Below are 26,042 nucleotides of genomic sequence, written 5' to 3' on the forward strand. Positions count from 1 at the left end.
GAAGGCCATTTTTCTTTTATTTATTTCCCAGAAGAGCTCTTCCTCGCACTTTTCAGACACGATACAAAACAAGCAACAGAACTTTGTTTCATAGACAGAAACAGTTTGTTGGAGTATAAAGAGTTACTGGTGATCGTTACTGAAGAATGTTGGCTTATTCCAGGGGCACTTCAGTATTCCTGAGGAATAATCATTGATTTCTCCTTCCTTCCCACTGGGATAGTCTCAGCCATTAGTCACTGTTCCTGTAAAGCAAGAAGGTTTAAATTATTAAAAAGCCATTTGGGTTCCTCACATGGAAGGTGCTGCAGGATGTAAAGCAAGTCATGGAGCTCTGTAACATTTCCAGAGGGTAAGGGAGCATTCTCAGCCTTTGCTAAAGCAAGAGGCTGTATATGGAGGAATTAAGCAGCTATTTTCATGCCAGAAGCATGCCATGTTTTCAGGCATAACCCTCCATTCTGATAAACTGGGTACTTCAAACACCCCCTCATTACTGGTCAAGTCAACTATTCACAGGCTGAAGAGAAATCAGGCTGAGATCAAAGCCACCAAGAGCAAGAGGAAAGGCTGCAGTTGCTTTCTTGTGTTCTTGCACATGAATATAAATCCACATTCCTATCAAAGTACAGGACTGGGAGGTTTGGGTGATAATACAGGCTAAATAACCTGAAAACTAGGATATTTTCATTTTGCAAGGAAATCTAGGCTGTGTAAGTCACAGCCATAGCATTTTAAGCCTTGAAATAATTGTGACATGTTGATTTTAAATTCTGCTGAAGTCACAGTGAAAACCACTTGGTCAAATTACTTAAAAAGCCTCAGAATAGTCTGACCACAAATTAGAACTTTTCTGCACTTTAAGTATTTTTTTGGTCTAGATAAATAGCTCCTGCACTGGTGTTGGGGTTTCATGATGGAATTTCTAACCCAAAGGATGGGCAGTGTGATGACCCAACTCACTATGACATCTCAATATTCAGTGTCTTGAAGGTCCTCTGTCCTCTCTCATTTTGACTCAGGACTTAGAATTAAGAACTTGATCCTGAAGAATCAACAACCCCAACTGGGTAAAGAGCTGAGTAACCTGGTCTGACCTCACAGGAACCCCCATGAGCTCCCTGCAGTCCTTTCCAACTCGAGTTCTCCTGTGATCCTGTGAACTTGACAGGTTCAGAAAACTAGAAATAATTTTGACCAAGTTAATCTGTGTTACATTTCCCTCTAATAAAGCCAATTTTTTTGCAGATTCTATCATTTTGACAAGTTAGCATTTGAACAGAACTCAGTTTTGCAAAGGAAATCCTACAAAGTTTGGTTATAACAAACTTTTCTAGGAAAAAAACCCAGATGAGCAATAATGCAACAATATCTTCCATGTTCCTAACCAAGAGAAACAAAGTAATTTTGTTGTAATAATCCCAGAGCCATTACCCATGACATGACTTTTGGGAGGGAATTAATGACATTAACCATTAGATGGCTTCTTTTGTGTTCTCCCTCTCTCAGCCTCTTTGTGCCAGAGGAAGCCATGAAGACAGTGCATTGCAAAGTGTATGTCTTGTGCCATGCAGGCATCTAAGTGTCCTTCCAGTTACCTCATGCTTCCAAGGACCACCCTGCTCCAGATTAGTCCTTAATCCAAAGAAACCCCTTCCTAGGGTGACTGGACACTGTTTCCTGCTGCCCAACATCCCTGGGAGCAAGCATCCTTGAATGGAAAATGCTCCCTCAGAACATGTGAGCAGTGCATTTGTCACTCACACGAAGCCACAGATATGTCACTCCAGCACTTTTTGGAGACATAAACTGGAGGAACACCCTCATGATGGTGTGGAGTGCTAACACATTTTAATGTTAACACATCCAGCCAGAAGAGCCAGACATTTTTGATTCTGGGCAGTAGCTGGCAATGCTGATCAGCTGCATCCAAGTCAGTTTCTCTCTACTGCTCTCCAAAGATTTTATTTCTTGGGCAATCTTGTTACTATTTGCCTTTAACAGGCAGCTGTAAGAGAGGATATCTGTAAGCAGGTATGTGTGGCAGGGCTGCAGAAGGCTGGCAAAAGCTCACCTGCCAGTTAATCAAGGAGCACTGGGCTCAGCTTGCAGCTCTACAAGCACCAGGAGAGGCCAGGAAATGCCTGCAGGCCTCCTGCACCAGCAGAGGAGCCACACACGAGGGACTTCTGCACTCTGTGTCCTGCACGAGAAGCTCCTGGCAGAGTATTTTACCTCAGTACTTCCTGAAGTGCTGAAGTAACTGTAAATGTGTCCTGGTGATGCCTCACCACCAGTGGCACTGGAACCATTTAACCAGGCCATGGCTCTCTGGATCCAAACACACACACACATTCCTTTTGTTTCCAGGAGCCACAGTGATAAATTACCATGAGAACAGGCCCAGTCTGACACATGAAGAAATTAAGAAAACACTAATGGAGTCAGTTTGTGGACTGGTGCACTGCAGCCAGCCACTTGTGCATGCTAATAAATCTATTACTAAAAATTTTACTTTAGTATGGTAAAATATGTTAAAGTATTTTACTTCAGTGTTAATACTGAACTCATTGAAATGATCCTCTTCAAAACTGCTTACAAGGTACATTTTTTTCCAGACTTACTACTTTATTATGCAGACAAACAAGCCACAAAACTTACAAGTGATCAGTGTTTTCATATTGAAAAAATACCCCCAAACCCAACAGAAGATCAAAGATCTACTTCCACAAGCAGATCTACCTGTCATGACTCTCAGTTTCTTCCCAGCTCATGTCTTTTAAAGTCTGAAGAACCTTAAATATTAGTTTAGTTTTTCTGCTTTTCTGACATGTATTTCTATTGTGTTTTCAGGCTGTGGGAAAAGCTACCTGCAGGATCTGTTAAACGAATTCCATGTATTCAGTCTAGTAAATTTACTGTTAAACACACCAGATATTAAAGAACAGGGGAACATTCCAGCTTTGGCAACACAGGTTTCTTCCTACTAGCACTCCTCTGGGAAAGGCAGAGGAATATCCATGTAAATGCATAATCTGACTTATAATAAAGCAGTTACCAACCAGTGGTAGCTAGCACTGTGTGCTGGTTTTGCACAGCCTGGTTTTAGGTAGTGGAGGGGCACAGAGGTGCTGCTGGAAGCTCCTCATGTCCAGCAGAGCCAATCCCTGCTGGCTCTGAAGAGGGACAGGCTGTAGGCCAGGGCTGAGCCAGTTAGAGATTATGGAAATGCCTCTGTGATAACAGACTTAAGAAGAAAATCAAAAAAGCACAGCTTTTCTTCACCAAGGTCAGCAGAGAAGGAGGGGGAGGAGCTGCTCCAGGGGCCAGAGCTGAGATTCCTCTGCAGCCATGGTGAGGCCAGGACAGAGCAACTGTGCCCCTGCAGCCCATGGGGATCCCTGGGGGGTGCAGAGATCCACCCCCAGCCCCTGGGGGGTGCAGAGATCCACCACAGCCCATGGGGATCCAGAGATCCACCCCCAGCCCCTGGGATCCCTGGGGGATGCAGAGATCCACCCCCAGCCCGTGGAGATGCAGAGATCCACACCCAGCCCGTGGAGATCCCTGGGGGGTGCAGAGATCCACGCCCAGCCCGTGGCAGAGGTGCTCCCAGTGCAGTGGTGGATGCCTGGCAGAGATCCATGCCCAGCCCGTGGCAGAGGTGCTCCCAGTGCAGTGGTGGATGCCTGGAGGAGGCTGTGTTCCAGTGGAAGCCCCATGGGGAGAGGGTCCCTGCTTCCAGGCTGGAGCAGCCTGTCCTTGGAGGACTGCAGCCCACGAAGAGTGACCCACGCTGCAGCAGTTTTGGGAGGACTGTTTGCCATGGGGGGAATTCACGTTGCAGCAGTTTTGGCAGGACTGTTTGCCATGGGGGGAATTCACGTTGCAGCAGTTTTGGGAGGACTGCTGCTCATGAGAATGGACCCACACTGGAGAAGTTTGTGGAGAACTGTCTCCCATGGGAGGGACCCCAGGGTCTCACAGGGGGAAGACTCCTCTCCCAGAACAAGGGAGGAAAACCTCGGGTGATGAACTGACCAAGATCCCAACCCTCCTGTCGCCCTGCACTGTCAGCGGGAAGGAGGGAGGGGCTGGGGGGAAAAAGGTGTTTCAAGGCCTTCTTTTACTTCTCATTACCTTCCTCTGATTTTGTTAGTAATAAATTCACTGTGCAACTTTAAGTTGAACTTGTTTTGCCCTTGAAATGTTTTTCTCACGGTCCTTATCTCAACTCATGAGCCTTTGGTTAATTTTCCCCTCTCCTCTGCCCAGCTGTGACAGGGGAAGGTAATCCAGGCCTTGGGCCAGTGTCAAACCAGATGTGTTGATACTTACTTTTACAAATTTACCATGGAGAAGATATGGAGACTGGAAGTCGTGTTGACAATTGGAATAAGCCATTCCTAACCCCATCCCTGACCCAAATGCAATAGGCCATGTCTTTCCTGTGGAAGAGGCAAGTACAGAGGAAAAGGTGAAGTCAAGGAAAGCTGTTTGTTATATATTGTTCTATAAGCACCAAGAAAGAACAAATTACTAAAAGATTCATTGTAGACAGTTACAAGTTCTAAAATCCTCCAAACCAGCCCACCACAGAATAAGAGTAACAGTAACAAGTGTTTAGAATTTAACAGAGCAATGTCTGAATTCAAGGTGTTACTGAAAGTTACTCTGTTTCAAAGCACAGCTGAAGAACTAAGATCACTTTTACAGCCCTGGCGAGGCTGGCACACACCAATGTTGAGACACAGCTCCAGGGACTTGGCTCAGGCTCTCCTGCCAGGCATTCCAGGATCTGAGCTGAGCACAGGAGGAGCTCAGGGAGGTGCCGTGGGTAACAACCTTGGTACACAACAGCAAGAAGTTTTGGGAACTCCACTTCAATGGAAAAGACAGGCCAAACAATGGAAGAATTGGTCTAACAAGCTGATGAACTCCTGTGTGCCTCAAAGGCTTCTAGCTGTACCTACAAGAGATGGACAGTGGGAAGCCAGGCAGCCAGGATTAATGCAGTGTACTTACTTTTGAAGAAGATGACTGAGAAAACAATTCCTAGTCCGAATCCAGCACCTGTAAGAAGAAATGCAGCAGGTGAGAACAAAGATAAAGCAAAGTAATGGAAATGTATTTATTTCTTTACAGTAAGTCTTTATTCCAACTGAGGAATATGAGACTATGAACACCAGACTATGACTACCCAGCTACATGCTATTTCAGCACACCAAACCAGAGAGTTCTTACATAACAAATCTGAAAAAAAATTTCCTGTTTTCTTAAGTAACTGTAAGCAGCAAACTCACATTAGAATCTCAACATTATGTAATAAGTACATTATCAGAAATATCTGGGGAAAAAACAGACTCTCATCCTAGGGAAAGTTCCTGAATTTCTGTCACCATCTACAATGTGGAATTAAAATTTATTTGGCTCATTGTCAGCAAATGAGAAACACTTTAAATGAAAACTTATTGTGTCCTTGAGCTTCAGATTCTGCAGATGAATATCTCATTGTATTTCGTTTATCTCACTCCTTTAAGTGCTTCAATGTGTGTCCCGAGGGCAGCAGAACTTTGAAGCTTTGTGTTACCCTATACCTTACAAAGAAAGCTCCAGGCTGCTTATCTTTCACATCCACAACATTCATTATGGAGCATATTTAAACACATTAGGAATGAATGGCTTTTCACATCCTTATATTATACATAGAGATAACTGCAGCAGTTGAAACAAAATTATTTAGCATCACTAAAAAAACTCAGCATATTTAAAAATAATTTTTTGATTTTGTATAAGACATCAGGCAAGTCTGCAAAACTCCTCTCAAGACCCAACAAATATCACAGTGAAAACTTGCAGCTGACTGGGCAAATTCTACCTTTAATCATGTCCACTGAAGAGAGGAATTTTAGATAAGGCACGGAAGTACAAAAGTTTGAAAAAAGAAAATAAACCAGTCATGCACATCCTCATTAAAAAAACAAACCAACAGCTTCAGGTTTATATTGCAGCAAACACATCCTGTTATAGGTTTCAACTCCCTCCTTTCAATACAAGAAATTAAATATTATGAGTTTGTTAATTAAAATACATCCTTTTTTTATATTCCTAAAAGCACATGATCCTGTTGAAAGCATTATGTAAGTGGGCTGAGTACAGAACAATGCCAAGGAATCCTATACAGGATCCTGTTTCTTTTTTTTTTTGAAGTTTCCTTATGCTCTTCATATTTTTTCCTTGTAAAAAGTACTTTGATAGTTTCTCTTGTAGAAAAGATTACTCAAAGAATACTTGACATCCTCAGTACATAGGCTGCACCACCCTGTACTTAACTAAGCATCCCACATTTTTTGGTGATGATATTAGGACACAGGTAACATTAGGAATATTACCTGAATATTAGGACAGAGGTAAGCAAACATGAGCTGAGCAAAGCACCCCACATTCACTCTGTGTTACGACTCTACTCTGCATTTACTGAGCTGCAAAAGGGAGTTGGTTTGAAAACCCTTTGCATTTTACTGCAGAGTTCCAGTTGTGCCAGAGGTAACTACTTTACCAGGTCATTACAACTTCGGAGTAGGCTTACAAAACATGCAGGAAGAGCTCTGACCGCCCGCCAAGCAATCCTGACATAACTCCCCCAGACATTTCAGAGCCCGAGTGCTGCACGGAAGGTCAGGTTTTCACCCTGATCATTTGCACAGCTAAGGGAAATCTGGGATCCGTAGGTGTCTGCTCAGAGCCTCGGGGTTCTGTGCCTTTCAGACAGTAAGAGACACTGCTTGGAGCAGCTTTCAGAGCTGTGCACTGAGCAATGTTCACCCTCAGCCTGGAACAGACACCAGGGCTCCCCCCGAGGCACAGCTCACCCTCCAACCCCCAGCCCCTCCCAGCAGAGCCTTCCTGCCCTCCCTGTGCTGCTGGCTCTCCCAGTGTTTATGCCACCAAGGATAATTTCTGTGTGCCAGGATCCATCCTGTTTGGTGCCCTGGCCTGGATCCTCTGCCAGCCCGTGCTGAGTTTGCTTTGGGCTGTTCAGAGCTGATGAGGACTTGGTGGGGGGATTCTCTCTGCCCAGACAGCTCCAGTTTGAAGTGCCCAGCTCAGGAGCCCTGCCATGAGGGAGCAATCCTTGTCCTATGCTTCCTGTCCCTGGGAAGACCCTCTCTGCCAATCCAAACAGCTTAGCTAATCAATGAGAAATTATTTGCAGGATGACAAATCCTGCATCATCTCCATGCACAGCCTGGGCAGTTTCTCATGTCACCACATTTTCCATTTTACCAGTCAAACCCACATTCTTCTCACCAGCCTGGTGGTGAACTGCTTCCTGTCTTGTCTTAACACAACCCTGCACTAAGGAAGCAGCTATAATTAATACAGTTTCTTTCCATTTACTTACAGAAATTATCATTATCTCGTACTCTCTTCACCTCCTTCAGATGTTCTCTCACATTACAGCCCCTCTGTAAGGGCTGCACTCACATGCCATCAATGCTGCTTCCTGTTGGCCATGGGGGAAGCTACAGGATACACTTAAAGGTGAAGAATTTATTATTTATGTCAACTGCAATTCAGACTAAGTCTAAAACACAAACTAGGCCTTCCCCCACACCAACACCACTGTTAAACAGATGTGGTGCAGCATGACTGACTTAGAAAAAACTGTCTTAAGAAAGCTTTTTCTGAAGCAGCTTGTTTGAAGGGTTTGTTCTTCATGCAAATGCATTTTTGTGCAATTTTAAAGGCTATCACTCCACTTTATTCCAGCTGTAAGGAGTCTACAGTGACAGTGAGTACCAAAAATTGATGGGAGGATAGCTAAGACCTTGCTTTAAGTAATGAAAATGCTACAGAGAAGTGAAGGAGATCTGAGAGCTAATGGGTTCTGGCCTTCTGTGCAAGAAGGCAACCTGAGAAACAAAGCCAATAAAGCACCTTAGCTCTCCTAATCTCACAGGCAGCTTGGGTCACTCCTCTCCTGACTGGGGCACAGCCTGTGCTCAAAGCCATTGTGATCACAATGCCCTGTCCACCAGGAACACCAGCTCTGCCCCTCACACCAGCCACTGCATGGACAGCATTTGCTCTTTTCTACTTGGTTTGCACAGTTAGAAGTTGGTTTTAACTTAAAACCAGAGCCTTCAGCTACATTTAATTCCTTAGCCTGTCTGGTTAAAAACCTCTTTCTGTGGGAAGTTTGTCACTCATCTTCATTCCACTAGAAAGTATTTGTGGTTATGTGGTCATTTCCTGTGTCTCCAAGACCAAGGGGGAGCAAAACCATCTTGCCTCGGGAGCAAAGTAAAGCATTTCACTTTAATTCTATATAAAGTTACAGCAGAGATAAACAACGGCAGAGCTGATGATGAGTTTTACAGGTTGAAGTTCTCACATGCTCCATTTCCTCCTAAAGAGGCAACATGTCGCTTCAAAGAGCCTCCCACCTGACCAGGGACGCTCCAGCTGTTCCTCCCAAAGATCAGCACCTCTAGGCCAGCCTTTAACTTCATAACAATAAAACATGAAAGGTTTATCTTACAATAAAAACAAACGAACACGGAAAAGCAAAGGCCTTGATCCACACCAGGCACATTTTCCCTCCCTTTCTTGCCTGACAGACTCTTTGGAGGAAAAGGCCACAGGAAAGAGTACAACCCATTTTTCACCTTCTCTGACAGTTTAAAATGTTTAACTAGAAAAACAGCCTCTTCCACCCCACATTCATCACTCCAGCCTAAACTCATTTACAGTGTCAACAGGGGACAGGACACTTGTGTGGACACCTCAGCCCTGCTCCCCACTATGCAGCACAGCCACACGGAATTGGCATTAGGCAGCAAGCCCAGGCACCACAACTTTTTCTTTCTCCTCTTTTGGCTCTTACACCTTCCAAGAAAAACGTCCTGGTACCTCCAATCAATCTAACAGGAGGAGAGCACACGCTGCATACCCAACAGGACATCATAAAAGTGTCTCAGAGAGGAACACAAATCTTCAGGATGGGCTCCTGCCCCGTAAGAACATCTGGGAAAAGCTTTTCTATAAATTTAATCAGCAGTCACTCCAACAGTGATACTACACGGCTCTTTCCTAGGCTACCCAAGTAGCTACAGGCTGAGGCAGCTACTAACACAGCCACACCTACATGTACTTTGCTTCAATAGCTTGAAACTGAAAATAGAAGGATTAAAATATGCTCATTGACATCTGGCAGATGTGCTGCTGTTACTATAGCAGCTGGAAGGTTTTCAATTACTTAATCCCAAAATGAAAACTGTTCTTTTCCTTTGCCATTCCACACACACTAATACAAAACGGAAAGCTTCAGCCTCCAGTCCCACTCTGACAAGATACATAAAGAATTGCTTTGTAAAAATGTGGAGGGAAGTTGCCTTCGTACACCAGGGCCTTCACAGGGCAGCACTCAGCACCAGTTAGAAATCCAAGACCATGAAATCACTTATTTACGGAGGGAATTAATTTTAAGCAGACTCTTTGCAAGGTCTTAGTGGCAGGAATCAGATTTTCTTCAAACACCAACTCTGAAGCTTTCATTCCCATCTCCCCTGTGGTGTGGATTGTTTGCAGAGCAGACAGAAAAATGAGCATGGACACTAGAAGAAAACAGAGTGAAATTATATACCAAGTACTCAAGAAAGAAGCAGAAAAAAAGAGAGTTTTGTTTTATACTAGCATCTGACTGCAGTAACACAGAAAAATTGGACTAACAAACTATTAATATCCAAATATCATTATACTCAAAAATCCCAACATGCTTTCAGGGGTTGCTTTCACCCTTAGGCACTCAGGGTCAGGGCAAGTGCTGCTCAAAGTAAACACCAGCACTGCTGCAGAGGCACAGGCAGCAGCAGCAAGGGTCTGTGCTGTCCCAAGGAAGCACAGAGACCCTGCACCAGGGACTTCAACCTCACACCACAGACTGGTGAATGAACTGTCTCACCTGAGGGCACAAACGTTTTCTCCCTCCTTTAAAAGGGGGACAGGAGTGGAAGCTGCTCTGTGATGACACAGTGCAACCTCCCTGTGAAGGTGGGGAGGTCCTGGCACAGATTTCCCAGAGAAGCTGGAACTGCCCCATCCCTGGAAGTGTCCAGGGCCAGGTTGGACTGGATGAACTTTAGATGCCTCCCACCCCAAACCATTCTGGGATTCTGAGATCAGTGATGCACCAAGCTTTTAGACAAACCAGGACTGTGCTTGCTTTAGAAGCTCCTGGATAAGAGATCAGCAATACTCTTTTAACACAGAAAATACCCCTCTGACAGGAAACATTACCTTGTCTTACTGCAGTTACATGTTCTGCTAAGAAAAACAGTAACATTGCTGAAAAGATTTAGCAGGAGTAAACACCACACAGGGCTTTTGCAGCCCAGCTGTGAGGGTTGGCAATGCTGCTGCTCCACACCCACTCAGCACAGGCTGGCCAGTACTGACGTCTGCTGGCCCAGCTCAGAAGCAGAGGCAACTGAGAGCAAGAAGAGTTTCAGGGGTGTCTCACTGGCAGGAGTGAAGAGAAAAGGAGCCTGATCCTTCTCAAACCTCTCGCTATTCATTTATTATCACCAAGGATGTGCCAGCAGCCCTGAAAGAATTTTCTCAGAAAACTGTTTCTGATATACAAAAAACCAAAGTCTTGTTTCCACCTACTGCTGTAAGTTCTCAAGGACCAAAGTCCAGGATATCACTTGGCTACAGTTTCTTTCCCGTGGGCACTGCCACTGCATGCCACCTCCAAAAAAGGCAGAGCTGGCATCCCATCAATGCACTAGTGCCGAGGTTCAGGAAGTCGGGGCGTTTTGGGCTCGTTTCCCGTGGAGCAGAGCTTGGGAGCTCTGGGCTGTGCAGAGGCTGCAGATGGATTGCCACAGCTCTTTTCTCAGGTTCTCTTGTCCCAAAGCCACCAAAAGCAGGCTGGCACAGCTGGAGGGGCACACCCCAGCAGGGCACAGCTCCCTGACTCATCCAGAGCCAACCAAGGGAACAGCAGGGAACAATGCCCTTAGCAGGAGACCTGGATTCCTGAAGAGTTTCCTGTCTTTTTCTTCCAACAGAAGATATTACTCCCTTAATTTGTAAATGGATATTGTATTCTGAGCTCTGCTAACATCATAACTAAAAATTGCTGCTAGATTCTGACTAAAAGCCCATTCTCAGAACAGCATTGCCCACCTCTTCCAAGGAAAACATTTTTTGTTGTCTGTACTGCCTCCCTGCACAGCCTGAGCCATGAGCAGCTCATATTTACACTACTTGGTCTGCTGCAAGACACAACCACGGAGCTGGATCTTCTGTACAACCAGGAAAAATAACTTGGGGCTCCAACAAAGCTCACACAACAATGCAGCTGTGTGCTCACATAAGATCCATGTTCTCCAGCACTAAAAACAAAACCCCAAAGGAGTTTGGAACAAGCCTTCTGGCCTGGTAGCTAAGACGGGATGGCCATGACACAACTGCCAAGCAAAAAAACACTTCAAAACAGGAATTTCAGGATTTTTGTATATTTAGACAAAGTCTAATCCAGTTTTCAGAAAGTGTAATCAAGTTTTATCATTATATAGACTGACTTTATCCTATTCATAACCATGTGAAGGATTATTTAAAAATACTGACATTGCAATCCATACAATGATTCTTTCTGAAATATCCAATCTGTGGAATGACACAAACAATACAATTTCATCCTTGCCATTAAGAGAACAGCTATTCAAGCAGGCCAGATGATGAAAGGCAGAAGAAATCATGTTAACAGTTGCAGAATTCAAAGTGCCCTTTTCCCTTAAAAAAAATCTCTATTAAATGGAAATTAGAAGCATTTTATTTTCAGATGTCAAAACAGAGGATTAGAGGAAAATGAAATCACTACACTGGGTTATTTACAAGCTTCCAGGCTGAATTTTGGTCAATCACAGACATACATCAAAACATTTCTCTCCCGAAAAAAAAATTAACTTCACACACACAAGTCAAGAAGCAAACAGCTTCCCTAGGATTACCTTCCAGTATCGGGAAAATTACAGCCTTCAACTCATTTAAAACAACAACAACTTCCAAACAAACCAAGGCATGAGGGCACATAAACCTCCCTCTCTTCCACACTACTCTTTATTGCCTCTCTGTCCCCTGGAAACAGCACATAATAATAATTTGTCCAAAATTACAGCCTTTCAACAAAAAAAACACCTCTGTCAATCTTCTGTGAGTAATTGTCCTTCCAAATAAACAGCCATGAACTATCAATCAGTTAAACAAACAAACCAACCCTTTGAACAAGGTTTGGAGCCTGCAGGATGGAGGAAGACCACGGCAGTGTTTACTTCATCACCCCTCCTCTGCAGAGCTCTACTGATGAAAAGGAAGAAATGGCTGTGAAGGCTGGAGAGGACACAGGAACTGAGGAAGGTTTGCAAGCTGGGAAGGAAAAGAAAGCCAGGCTAGTTCAAGTCTCTGCTAGCACATGCCAAACAAACAAGTTTTCTGTAAGAAAAGAACAAGTAGCTTTTCTGCAGGAAAATCAGTATCAGAATGAAAAATAGGAGCAGAAAGTTAAATTATTTAAATGACTGCCTGGGTGAAAATGCCTGAGGATGGTGCACAGCCAGAGGCAGCAGGACCTGGATTGTCCAGCAGAAATCCCCTGGTCAGCTAAGAAAACAAAGCCAGTCCTCTGAAACAAACACCGAGCTCACAACTGCATCTGGAATGGAAGAGAACAAAACCACCTGGATACAGCCTCATCATTAGCAAAACAAATAAATATCATGCTAATAAAAACGAGATGACCACAGGCTCCATTTAACAATGGCTCAATGTTCTGAGCAGACATAAAAAGGTTTACCTACTCTTTGAAATGAAATCCTGTCCTAACAACGCCTGACAACATCCTCTGTTTGGAACTAACAGGAAAAAGTTAATACTAAATTACAAGATCCACACAGGTAGTGACCAAGAGCTCAAAAACATAATACAGCATTTCAAAAGATGCAACACAAGATAAATATTTATTTTGGAAGTTTTAGTGGCAGGAGATCAAGTTTTTTTCAGGAGCCTGGTCTCCAACTCAAACAGTATTGCACAACCACAAACAGAGCTCAGGACAAACCCCGACTTACACGGGGAATCCTGATGGGCTAAGGACAGGCAGCACAGCCCCAGCTGCAATTTAAACCACATTTCTGCTAATAAAGCCAGCCTGGGAGCTCCACCTCCCCTTCTCCCCCTTTTCTGTTTCCCATGTCCCACCAACCCTCAAACCAATCCACAGGAGTTATCTGTGCACAGCTCTCACAGACACTGGGAAATGTCGTGCATGCAAGGCACCGAAATTCAGTGCTTCCCTTTATTTAGAGAGTCTGGAATGGGAAAACACAGGGCTAATCACAATGTTTGTTTTTCCCCAGCCACTGGCTGGGAAGATCTCCCTGGCTGTAGCACTTGGGAAGGATGTAAAGGAGTGTTTGGGAAGGAAATTGCAGCCTCCAAAGGGAAAAGTCTGACAAAAAAAGACTTTTACCAAATCCTGTATCCCATGTAACAACTAAATCCTCAAGGAAAAAAATGTATTTTCTTTCCTTCTTTCTTTTCAGTACAACAACCACCCTTGATAATTTATATTGGAAACGCCAGCAAACTTTGCAGTAATATTACAAAACAAATCAACCCAACCACTCACAGTTTTAATGTCCCTGCAGAGAAAACAATCATTCCCACTGGGATGCCATGGAAAAATGTGTGTTGTCAGCACACAATTCATGCAGGAGATTGCCAGCACAAATGCTTCAGCTACTGATCAATTGGAAAAGCACACAAACCACAAAAGTGCCCTCACACATGAAGAGAAACACGTGTCTGAACCCAGCCCACTGGGTCTGGTGGGAAGATAAAGAGATGCAGCACACGTGACCTTTTTGGACAACCTGATGAAAATCATGAATTAGACTGAGATCTCTCCTCAACATCCTCGTGAAGCCAACACTGGGAATCCCCAGACTAGAGCCTTTCCCCAGTGCACAAGGCAAAGCAGGTTCTCATTCTTCTGCTGCTCCTTCAGGCTGGGAAACCTGAATCAAAATGAAAGGCCAGAGGCAGAGCCAGGAGGGCAGGGGACAGACACCGAGCTGAGGGCAGGGGACAGGCACCGAGCTGAGGGCAGGGGACAGACACAAAGGGCTGAGGGCAGGGGACAGACACCGAGCTGAGGGCAGGGGACAGGCACAAGGGCTGCACACACCTGAAGGACAGGGCTGTCCAGAGGGAGCTGGGCAAGCTCCAGCAGTGGCCCATGGGAATCCCATGAGGTTTAGCAAGAGCAGGTGCTGCAGGTGGGTCAGGCCAGCCCCCAGGATCAATGCAGGCTGAGGCATGGAGAGATGAGGAGCAGCCCAGGGAGGAGGGCCTGGGGTGCTGTGGCTGAGAGCTGGACATGGCCCAGGCACAACTCCCCTGCCCTGGGCTGATCCCCAGCGTGGGCACAGGGAAGGGGGGGCTCTGCCCCTCTGCCCCACCTGCAGAGCTGCCCCAGCCCTGGAAGGAGCTGGAGCTGCTGGAAGAGTCCAGAGGAGCACCAGGAAGATCAGAGGGATGGAGCAGCTCTGCTGGGAGGAAAGGCTGAGAGAATTGGGATTGTTCAGCCTGGAAAAAAGAAGGTTTTGGGGTGACCTCATTGCAGCCTTCCAATACCTGAAGGGAGCTGACAGGAAAGAGGGAAAGAAACTGTTTGCAAGGGCCTGGAGAGACAGGACAAGGGGGAATGGCTTCCTAATGACAGAGGCAGGACATGATTGGATAATGCAAAAAAAATTCTTCCCTGTGAGGGTGGGCAGGCCCTGGCAGGGGAGCCCAGAGCAGCTGTGGCTGCCCCTGGATCCCTGGCAGTGCCCAAGGCCGGGCTGGGCAGGGCTGGGAGCAGCCTGGCACAGTGGAAGGTGTCCCTGCCATGGCAGGGGTGGGACAAGATGAGTTGTAAAGTCCCCTCCAGCACAAACCACTCTGGGATTCTGTGAAATCAACCCCGTCTCCACTTCCTTCAGCTCCAGGGCAGAGGATGTACAGGACTCTGACATGTACAGCTGCAGCATGGAACAAGCTCTTGTTTATAATTTGGCATACTTAATATTTTATGATAAAGCAACCAATGCTATGGAAACATAAACATGTCCAGATATGTTTGTCAGACAAACCTGAGTAGAATTTCATACGGAAAAACACTGCTCTGGAGCACTTGACACTTTTCAAAGGTCTGTTATAAACAATGGAAGTTTCGGTTTACTTAAAATTATTAAACATCTTTTCTAATGGAAAAGTATTAAGCAACTAAAACCCCCGAGTTCCTCATCAGCTTTCAAGCACAAGGCCACTGCAGCTACAAGAAATAAACATTCACATTTCCCAGATATTATTTATGGTTCTAAAAGAGACATCTGCACCGACATGCAAGGAATAACTTTGGTGTCAGACACTGCATTTCTTGCTCTGCACACTGCATTTGAAGATTTGGATCTGTAAACACGTTTTGTGAAGACACAAGCTCTGCCTGGTGTCACTGCAGCCGGGCACAGGCTGAGCACGGTGCTGCCACCACCACCCCTACAACTCACAGCACCCAGTGACACCTCGGCAATGCTCTGCTGCACAACACCGAGGCGTGTGCATAACTCTCACTTTGAGGAAATAAATACGGGAGAAAACCAACAGAACTGTTGCCCTGCTTGACGAAAAGGCAAAACGACAGGGCTGGGACAGGGACGGCGCTGCTCAATGTCACACTCCACACGCTGTACAAGTGACACGTGCCAAAGCCCTCAGCGTGTCACGCTGCCTATTGCTTTTAATAAACGCAGCCCCTGGCACCGGGAGCGCGGAGCAGCGGTGCACGGAGCGATTCCCAACCCACCGGGGCAGCGCAGCCGGAGGCGGCCGAGGTCGCGGCACGCCAGGAGCCGGCCGTGCCTGCCCGCCGCTCATTCATTCCCGCCGGAGGCCGCCCAGATTGCCTACGGAGCGCACATTTCCCACGGAAACCTGTTACCTTCAGCACAGGGAGTAGCCAGAGGCCACACGCGCCCGGACCGCGGTAAGCCGGGGCCGGGCCGGGGCGCAGAACCGGGAGCGGGCCCGGCACGGGTCCGAGCCCGCGGCCAAGGTCACCTTGCCAGGCCCGCGGCCGCCGGCTCTACCGGACGCCGGGGCCAGCGATGAGGGCGGATCGTCCGGACACCCTGAGCCCCTCCCGGGCTCACAAGCGCTCTGAGGCGAACCAGGGGCGCCGGGGGACAGTGGGCCTCGCGCGGCGGGGACACGCCGACGGCCGCTCTCCCAGGCTCGGGGAGCCCGGGGGAACCGCCGCCGCCCTTCCCCGGGCCCTCCCGCTCCGCCGTGTCCGCACCGCCCTTACCCAGCTTGACGGCGGAGTCTGCCACACACCGGTCCCACTTCCTGCCCAGGTCGCCCTCCGACGCCATCTTGCCCGTCCCCTCACCTCCTCCCCCGCGCAACTCTCGCGAGACCTGGTGCTCCACCTATCGCCCGCGCCGGCAGATCTCGCGAGATGTCGTAGCCGTTGCCATGGTAACCAACTGGAGGGTGTCATGGCCGCCGCGCCCGACCTTGGGCTCGGCCCAAAATCCCCTCTTTCCCCGTAGGAGCGGGCCCAAACGCCATTTCCCCCCGTAAGACCGGGCTCGCCACGGCCCGGACTCCGTCTCTCCGTCTACAGCTCCCGCTGTGTCCTTGTTAGTCCTCGTCTCCCTCAGGCTATGGCAGCATCCCTCCCTCCTCGCAGGCGCCCGGGCTGGGCCCGCGCCCGCCGCGCCCCTGCCCGCAGGGCTCTCGCCTCATCCATGGTAAGAGCCGGGCTGTGCTGCGGGGCCGAGTTTCTCGCTGCAGCGTTGTGTACAGCACTGGACACACTCTCCCGTGTAGGTTTGCCCTGTCCCACATCCCGCACAGCTCCTGCGTCCCCTCAGCAGCAGGAAGAACACTCCGGGAGGGTGGCACAGCTCTGGAACTGGTGCCCAGGGAGGGCGGGGAGTCCCCCTCGCTGGAGACATTCCAAACCCACCTGGACACATTCCTGTGTCACCTGCTCCAGGTGTGCCTGCCTTGGCAGGGAGGTTGAAATGAATGATCTCCAGAAATGCCCTCCAACCCTCATAATTCTGTGATTTTTACTCTCTGGCCTCGGCTGCTCTTCAGGGCCTGAAATGAGATACAGGTGTCAATCCCTATCAAAATCCCAGGAAGAGCAATCGAGGCCCCCCACATTCTTGTTTATTTGAGAAAAGGAGCCAAATCATTTCAGCAAGATCATTCAGTCCTGTTCAAGAAGTTATTCCACACAATAGGTTGATAATGAGAATCACAGAATGATTTGGGTTGGGAGGAATATTAAAGCTCATCCAGTGCCATGGCAGGGACACCTTCCACTGTCCCAGGCTGCTCCAGCCCTGCCCAGCCCGGCTTTGGGCACTGCCAGGGATCCAGGGGCAGCCACAGCTGCTCTGGGCACCTGTGCCAGGGCCTGCCCACCCTCACAGGGGGGTTTTCACCCCTGTATATATATCTGTTTCCTAATTTTAGAGGAGGTGGTTTTGGGGAGAGTTCCCACTGCCTTGAGGGGTTTCAGCCCCTCCTGCAGCCTGCTACAGCTTTGTGGAGCCAGCAAGGACCCTGGATGTCTCCAAACCTGCTAAGATGAATTCTGGTGTTGCAAACGGTGTGTAGGCTGCCTGGAAGGCATTCTCTAGAAGCCTTGTGAAAAAACCCCGGGTGTTTGTCAAGTGCTAATGTCCCCATTCACACTGGGAGGCAATTTTAGCTGTGATTACTTGGTTTGATTTCTTCAAGTTCAATTTGCTTTATCGAGGTGGAGGAGGCTCTGCTGCTTCATAAAACTGGGAGTTCTTTTGCAAGTCAATTACAGACTAAAGCCACAAACAGAAGTGAAAAATTCTTGAAGTTGGCAAAAATTTCATTAAGTTATTGTTGGTATAAGTCTTTAATTGATCTTAAAAGTACAACTGGTTTTGATCTAGAGTCACAATGGAAGGTTTTACTTTTCATTGGTTTGGTTCAATTCCTTCACATATCACAGAACAATCACAATTAACCATTATTTTCTCTTCCTCATAAAATCTAAATGGCTTTTAACAACTTATCTTAAAAGGCACAGTTTAAGCTGAGCCCCTGGAGGTTCAAGAGGTTTCCCTGGAGAAGGCAGCCCTTGTTCTGGAAGGGGATCTTCCTTTGTCTTCCTCCCCCTGCAATTTGCTCAAGTCAGTCTGCATTGCTGCATAGTTGGTATCCAAAATAGAACCATGCATCGAGTTACTTATAAAAATACCAACATGATCCAGCAGTTTTTTCCCCAAACAGCTACAGAAGTGCTTTCTGAAACTGCCCCAGCGGTGCCAGCCCCACCCTCCTGTTTCCAAACAGCTCTGGAAAATATCATGAGGGGAAAGATAACTTGAAGGCTCCAAAATAATTCTTTAATTTTCATCCTGAAAATTAAATTCCAGAAGGCAGTGTTTAAAACCAGCCCAGAAATGTGGTCTTCTGTTGGCAACAACAAATGCTCAGTGCAGGCCAGTGTAGTCTCACTTCACACTTACTCATTTTCAGGCTGCTGGGCTCCCTGGAAAACGCTGGGTTTTGGGATGGAGGAAGCACTGGTGAGCAGCTGGATTGTGAGGCACTTCATAAAGGGTTGTGTTGCTGTGTCTCAATGGATCCTGACAGCCTCACCTCAGGACCTGGTGCATTAAACCCTTTCCAAGGGGATGGAATAGTTCAGGGTAATTGTTTTGAATGTTCAGCTTCCTTTGGAGAAATCACTCTGCTGCTTTTAAATCCCAGAGTCACTGAGTGATCAGAGGGGGCTCTGGAAAATGTTATCCATTAAGGATCTAGAGCACATTCTCTGTACCCCTTCCCCACCCCAGGGAAGAATTAAGGCAGGAGGGAATGTGTCCAAAGACAGGCTTTTCTTTTCATTGCTATAGTTACTTGGCAGTTGGACCCTTGCAGTGCAACATCAAGTATTTATTATTGTGGGGCTCCAAGGTGATGTTTGGAACGTGCGGTTTGCAAAAACCTTCTTTGCATTTTACAGCCCAGCATGTGCTGTCCCAGGATTCCTTCCCTGCCTTGTGCTCTCCTCTCCTTTCTTTCCAGTAAGTAAGTGTATGAATAAATGGAGGAAATGAAGCCAGGAAGCTTCAAAATGAGCCCTGTATTTCTCTGGTGGAAGTCACCTTCTAGCTGAAGTAGGTTCAGCCCTTGTATATCCCCAGTTTTGTTAACAGTACACCTGGCTGAGTCATTAATTAAGTACTGCTCACTAGGAGTTGGACACTGGCTGGGTTTGCACAGAAGGCATCAGATAAGGCAGAGGACTGGGGATCTCAGGTGAATAAGTACCATTATTATTCTTCAAAATTGCTGCTTCCTTGGTGTCCATTGGAAGGTCCCTGCAGAGGGCACACCCAGTGCTGTGTCCAGTCCTGGGCTCTCACCACAACAAGGACCTGGAGGGCTGGAGCGTGTCCAGGGCAGGGAACAGAGCTGGGGAAGGGCTGGATGGGCTGGGAGGGCTTTTCCAGCCAGAAGGGTTCTGTGGTTCCGTAGCTGCATTGGAGGTGAGGAGCTCCTCTGGAACTGCACCAGCTGGAATTCAAACCCTTTTCAACAGAACAGCTTCCTTTCAGCTGTTACCTCTGGCTTGTCCATAGAGCAGGATGAGTTTTGGTTTCAAAAGTTCCCAGCAAGTTTTCTTTAAACCTTGAATCTTCCCCAGCATGAGAATATCACCTCTTATCCTATTTTTTCAAAGACTCCTAAAGCATCCCTTGTGTCATTTCCCCACTGGATACTAATACACTCTTGCTCTCCTCTTTTCCAAAGAATACACATGCAGCTTCTCCCATAGATTTAAATAACATGAATCACCTCCCACACATATATTTTTTATTTATTTTTCTGCCAAGATCTGCACAGGAAGGCAGCAGTGTAGGAGTTATCTGCTTGTAATGGTTGACACAGCCTCAGTGTGGGCCCCCACTCCCTGTTTCCTGTACTTCCAGAACAATTCTTTCATGTTACAGAGAGCTCAGACCTGGGTGGGAAGCTCCAGATCTCAATCTCCATCCAGTGTGTTGGGTTTTTCCTCCAAACATAAGCCACATTCACCAACAGACACTGATGCTTCTTTCTCTCTTTGAAAACCTTTTAGCTATCTGAGCAACAACACCAACAAAAAAAAGTCTGAGGAGAAAGAAACCCCTCCTCAGCAGGGCTTTGCCCTGAAATGGGAAAGGTGCCAGCAACTCCATTAAGTCTCCTGTGCTGTCCTTATTGATTTTCTGTGGATGGCAGTCGGATGCTGTGGGGTGAGCAATCCTCCCCTGCATCAGGAGGGACAGCTTGTGCTGCAGTGCAACATCCCTCAGGCTTCCCGTGGGGATCCCATCCACGTCCATGGGCCCTGTGCTGCTGCTGGGGGATTTCCACGCCACTCTGGCTGGATTCAGTGTGTGGTGCTGCTGCTTCCAGCTGTCAGGTATGGCTGTTGAAGCAGAACTTGGAGAAATGGGACAAGATGTGTCACAGCTCCTTGTGCTAATTCTGCTCCAGGCTGCTTTTACTGTGAACATCAAGTTTGCCCCAAAAAGCTCGGCAGGAAAGCACTTGCATGGAAACACTGACCCAAGCTTTTGCCAACTCTGAAATTCCAGGCAAAAGCAGTGCTCTGACATTTTGTGTCTTTATTTTCTGTGTACTATTTTGTGATCATTTTTTAGAATAGTGGAAAGAGAAAACTTGTGCTGTATTGATGAGTTTTTCTAATGAATAATCCCATGAACAAGTGCTGGTTTTTAGCCTTTTAGTATGTTTTTCCATTCGTCCATGTCTCTGGCTAATTCCATACAGATTCTAGCTACTGAACCGTGACCATTGTATTAAGAAAGAATCCAGGCAGGCCCTTACAATTCTTTTGGCTGGTATATTAGCAGGCTTCAAATGAAGTGCAACGTGTCAAGGAAAAAGTAAGGGAATGGAAAGTTTTGTTTCTTTCTGCTATATTTAATCAGCTTCTCCTTGATTCTTTTTAAATGAAAAGCCACAGACATTATTGCTAGTTAATGACCAAGCTTGACAAGAATGCCCTCAACACTCTCTTTGCTCAGGCTGAAGACTCTCGAGTTTTCTGAGCTGAAAGTACAAAGTTAAAGGAGCAGCTGCAGGAGGAGCAATGACCAGTGTCCCAGGATATGCAGCTAAGTGGGATGTGCTGGAGCACGAGGGCTCCCAGCAGTCCTGCAGTGTGTGGACACCTTGGTTTAGCCTTTCCATTAACCAGAGGAGCAGATCTGCTTGGGTGCTGGTGGAGTGGAAAAAAGTCTGGTTCAACATTCTTAGTGCGGGGAGGGGAATGCCTCAAACCTCACACTAAATATGTTGTTTTTCATTAAACCTGGTATTTGGAGTTACTCATCAGTTCGTGCAGGAAATGGGGAAACTCTAAAAACTTTTAAATTCCAAGAATACACTCAGCAAAGCTGCTTTGGATTCAGGATGAGGGACTTTTTATTGTTTGTGTGCTATTTTGACACTGTGTACAAAGATCTCCATAGTGAGAATTATCTGTGGCTTGAACATAGAATTCCAAGACATTGGGTAGTGTTGTAGGTACCTTTTTCCTATATTAGTTTCCAAGAAACACTTGGTTTTCAGCCTCAGACCAAGTGATGCTGCTGTTTTACTGACTCTGACTAATAAAACCCAGCAAGCTAAACTTTACCATTGCTGGAAGACTCTTGCAGCAATAAATTCAATTTATGAGAACTCCTAATAAAAGTTTACGTATCTTTCAAGTGCCATGAAAGAAAATGGGCAATCTGACCAAAAAAAGAAAAAGAAAAAGTCAAGATGTTTCTTTCTTTATTACAAAAAATGACTATTCAGTGAAGCATGAAGGTTTTCTCTCAGACCTTGTTCCTCAGCATGTTCTCACAGTCACCCTTGGTCCTGGATAAATGCTGGAATAAACAAAATAAATAGCATTTCACCACACATGCAGGAGGATAAAATAAAAACCACATCGTGCTGGACCACAAATGCTTCAGGAAGTTCTGGCTGAATGTGAAAAGTACTTTGTAATGCTAATAAGTGTTTATCCTTTTGCTTCCTCGAATGTAATCAAATGTACAGGGAAAGCACATGGATTTTAGAGCTGCTGATTGCAGGATCAAAAGCTTTGTTATTAATTGCACATGAATCTGATGTTGTGGGGCCATTAAGATGTCAACTGACATCATTGTTTGCTTCCTTTGTTTACAGACCCTCCTTTTGGAGAGGGGGAATGCCCTTTGGAGCTCTCTTTCCTGTGGGTGGGTGATCCATGCCAGCAGGTTTGGGAACTGCCTGAGGCACAGGTAACCTGCCTCTCAGCACTTGGATTATGGAATAACCCTGAATTTGCTGCATTTGGTGTCAGCCTCCCCACAAATCCCAGCAGAAGGTGGGATGGTGGTGACAGGCATGGACCTTCTGGGATCCACTCCCCACACCAAACCGCAGCTGTCTGGTCCTACATCTTAATAAACAAGCAACAAAAAATCCCTGAAACATGGCCTGCTATAAACGGGCAAAGCAAACAGCTGGTCTTCATTTGAAAAAAGATGTGACATCAATTTCAAAATGAATCTGAAGATCTTCTTAATGCAAATATTTTTGGGGAAACAAAAAGCAGCTGTTTATTCTTCTTTATACCTATTAGCAGGAGAACAAAATCCAGGATGCTTGTATTTCTTCCGCTAAGAAAAACATCCTCTTGGCCTCGACATTCATTTAGAGCTCAAATTGTTTGGAATATATTGGGCTGCCTAATTCTGCTATTGCTGTGCTGCTCCAGCAAGCAGCCAGGAGCTGTTTCTGTTCAAAACTAAAAGCTGCTACAAGTAGAGACGTCTTTGAGTGCTTTGCATGAATTTTGTGACAGAAAGAGGGAATTTTAGAACAGGCATTTTCAAATTTATCAGTTCCAGCCTCCCAGCCCTGAGGAGCATTAGAGGTGTGGATCCCTGGAAAAAGAATGAATAATTTGGCCTGTGTAATGAACAGGTTTGCTTTTCTTAATTACTGCTGGGAGGCAGCTCGGAGGGAATGCAAGGACTGGAGGAGGGTCTGGGAACTGCAAAATAGGAGCCATTTGGGATTGCTCCATCTTAGAAAGCAGACTGAAGGAGGTTAGGCTGGGGAACAGTGGCAAAGAACTGAATTTGGACTCTCTCGAGCCTTCTGAGGTCATGTGGCTGCTCTTCCAGATGTGGAAGGATAATTTCCCACCTTTGGGGTTGTTTGGTACTGGCTCTGGATGCAGTTTTATGTGGTTTTGTGTTTCTGTGAAGTAATACAGCTCCTGTTCCTCCTGACATCGTTCTCCTGTTTTCTCTCCACCCTCCCGGGTTCATTTTGTTTCTGGCACCGCTGAGAGCTGTTCTGTGTGCATGGGCTCCATTGTGCTGCAAATTCGTGTGCTGCAGTCCTGCTCTGGCTGTAACCTGATCCATGGCCAAGCTGTGCACTTCCCTGGAAACTGGGGCTGTCTGTGACACCCAAGGGAAAGCTCTGTGACACCTGTGTCTGTGACACCTGTGTGTGTGACACCCAAGGGAAAAGCTCTGTGACACCTGTGTCTGTGACACCTGTGTGTGTGACACCCAAGGGAAAAGCTCTGTGACACCTGTGTCTGTGACACCTGTGTGTGTGACACCCAAGGGAAAAGCTCTGTGACACCTGTGTCTGTGACACCTGTGTGTGTGACACCCAAGGGAAAAGCTCTGTGACACCTGTGTCTGTGACACCTGTGTGTGTGACACCCAAGGGAAAAGCTCTGTGACACCTGTGTCTGTGACACCTGTGTGTGTGACACCCAAGGGAAAAGCTCTGTGACACCTGTGTCTGTGACACCTGTGTGTGTGACACCCAAGGGAAAAGCTCTGTGACACCTGTGTCTGTGACACCTGTGTGTGTGACACCCAAGGGAAAAGCTCTGTGACACCTGTGTCTGTGACACCTGTGTGTGTGACACCCAAGGGAAAAGCTCTGTGACACCTGTGTCTGTGACACCTGTGTGTGTGACACCCAAGGGAAAAGCTCTGTGACACCTGTGTCTGTGACACCTGTGTGTGTGACACCCAAGGGAAAAGCTCTGTGACACCTGTGTCTGTGACACCTGTGTGTGTGACACCCAAGGGAAAAGCTCTGTGACACCTGTGTCTGTGACACCTGTGTGTGTGACACCCAAGGGAAAAGCTCTGTGACACCTGTGTCTGTGACACCTGTGTGTGTGACACCCAAGGGAAAAGCTCTGTGACACCTGTGTCTGTGACACCTGTGTGTGTGACACCCAAGGGAAAAGCTCTGTGACACCTGTGTCTGTGACACCTGTGTGTGTGACACCCAAGGGAAAAGCTCTGTGACACCTGTGTCTGTGACACCTGTGTGTGTGACACCCAAGGGAAAAGCTCTGTGACACCTGTGTCTGTGACACCTGTGTGTGTGACACCCAAGGGAAAAGCTCTGTGACACCTGTGTCTGTGACACCTGTGTGTGTGACACCCAAGGGAAAAGCTCTGTGACACCTGTGTCTGTGACACCTGTGTGTGTGACACCCAAGGGAAAAGCTCTGTGACACCTGTGTCTGTGACACCTGTGTGTGTGACACCCAAGGGAAAAGCTCTGTGACACCTGTGTCTGTGACACCTGTGTGTGTGACACCCAAGGGAAAAGCTCTGTGACACCTGTGTCTGTGACACCTGTGTGTGTGACACCCAAGGGAAAAGCTCTGTGACACCTGTGTCTGTGACACCTGTGTGTGTGACACCCAAGGGAAAAGCTCTGTGACACCTGTGTCTGTGACACCCAAGGGACAGCCCTGTGTGACTCCTGTGTCTCTGACACCTGTGTTTGTGACACTCAAGGGAAAACCCTGTGTGACACCTGTGTCTGTGACACCCAAGGGACAAGCTCTGTGACACCTGTGTCTGTGGCACCCAAGGAAAAGCCCTTTTTTCACCCCATGCTGGCATTTCCAGCACTACAGCAAACCCAGGGAAGCACTTTTGGCTCCCCAGGGCCAAGTGTGCAGCACAGAGTCCCAAGGGAGGTTTTTGGGGTCCTGGCAATAAAAGTGGGGTGAAACACGGCCTGACCTGTTCCAAAAGCAGAGGAAGCTGTCGGTGCTTAACGAATCCTCACGTTTTCCTGGGATCATTGTCAGCTGTAGCTCTGAGATTCCCTTATTGAGGACAGGTCAGGAGCCTGGAATTGGGATGTCTTACCTCAAACCACTGTAATGGGAATTACTCCAGTAATAGAAAAAATGCTTTATTTTGGGACAGTCTGAGCAAAATAGAAATGTTTTATTAGTACATATACCGTGATTTGGGAGATCCTGCTCCAGTCACCTCCAGGAGACTCTGCCGTGGTGGGGGCTGGATTAGATGTCTCCTGAGGTCCCCGTGATGCTGTAAACCCCGAAGGCCTCCAGCAGGAACCGCCCAGCCCACACCGAGCACTTCCTTGCAGAAAGAATTAATCATTCCTCTTAAAGTAATTTACCATTTCCATTCAAAAAGAATTAATAACTATCCCTGGCCTTAAGCAGCTGGAGGCTGCTCATTCTTCCATATCACTTCAGACCTGGCAAATACGTTACCGGCATGTGCAAACTGCAGTTTACCTGTGTAAAACGCAGCTTTAGGCTTACGAGTTTGCTACTCGTTACCTCTCCCGGGCGGGGTTTGCCGTGCTACGCGCCAGCCTCGTGCTGCCTTTCATTTAAACTTAAACAAGTGCGTTTAAGGGTGTTAAAGCCGCGACGCTCCCGCGCAGCGGCTCCGGCCCGACTGAGGGCCGGCCGCGAGCGGCGGGCGCGCCCCCCGCAGGCCCCGCCCCCGGCCGCCCCGCCGCCGCGCATCCATACTTGGCGATGGCCGGCGAGCCGCGCGCTG

The 26,042-nt window shown here is 47.1% G+C and overlaps 2 protein-coding genes and 1 long non-coding RNA gene across 3 annotated transcripts in view; 1 reads left to right on the forward strand and 2 right to left on the reverse strand.

Annotated features, from left to right (window-relative positions):
- On the reverse strand, window positions 1–16,534 carry MICOS10 (mitochondrial contact site and cristae organizing system subunit 10). Its single transcript, XM_039703128.1, has 4 exons — window positions 16,421–16,534; window positions 5,026–5,073; window positions 4,339–4,448; window positions 1–245 (listed from the first exon to the last, which is right to left on the reverse strand). Exons 1-4 carry the CDS (start codon window positions 16,485–16,487, stop codon window positions 237–239), a joined length of 234 nt encoding a protein of 77 aa, XP_039559062.1. The 5' UTR covers window positions 16,488–16,534; the 3' UTR covers window positions 1–236.
- Window positions 15,916–26,042, forward strand: part of CAPZB (capping actin protein of muscle Z-line subunit beta) — a 68,249-nt gene continuing 58,122 nt past the window's right edge. The window contains exon 1 of the mRNA XM_039703124.1: window positions 15,916–16,099. The gene's annotated coding sequence lies outside the window, so the exon portion shown is untranslated. The remainder of the gene's footprint in view (window positions 16,100–26,042) is intronic.
- LOC120499407 lies at window positions 19,637–25,937 on the reverse strand. Its single transcript, XR_005626870.1, has 4 exons — window positions 25,772–25,937; window positions 25,468–25,610; window positions 25,242–25,350; window positions 19,637–22,064 (listed from the first exon to the last, which is right to left on the reverse strand). It is a non-coding gene; the product is annotated as an uncharacterized LOC120499407 (long non-coding RNA).

Source organism: Passer montanus, unplaced genomic scaffold, assembly GCF_014805655.1.
Source record: "Passer montanus isolate IOZ18808 unplaced genomic scaffold, ASM1480565v1 scaffold160, whole genome shotgun sequence".
NCBI lineage: Eukaryota > Metazoa > Chordata > Aves > Passeriformes > Passeridae > Passer > Passer montanus.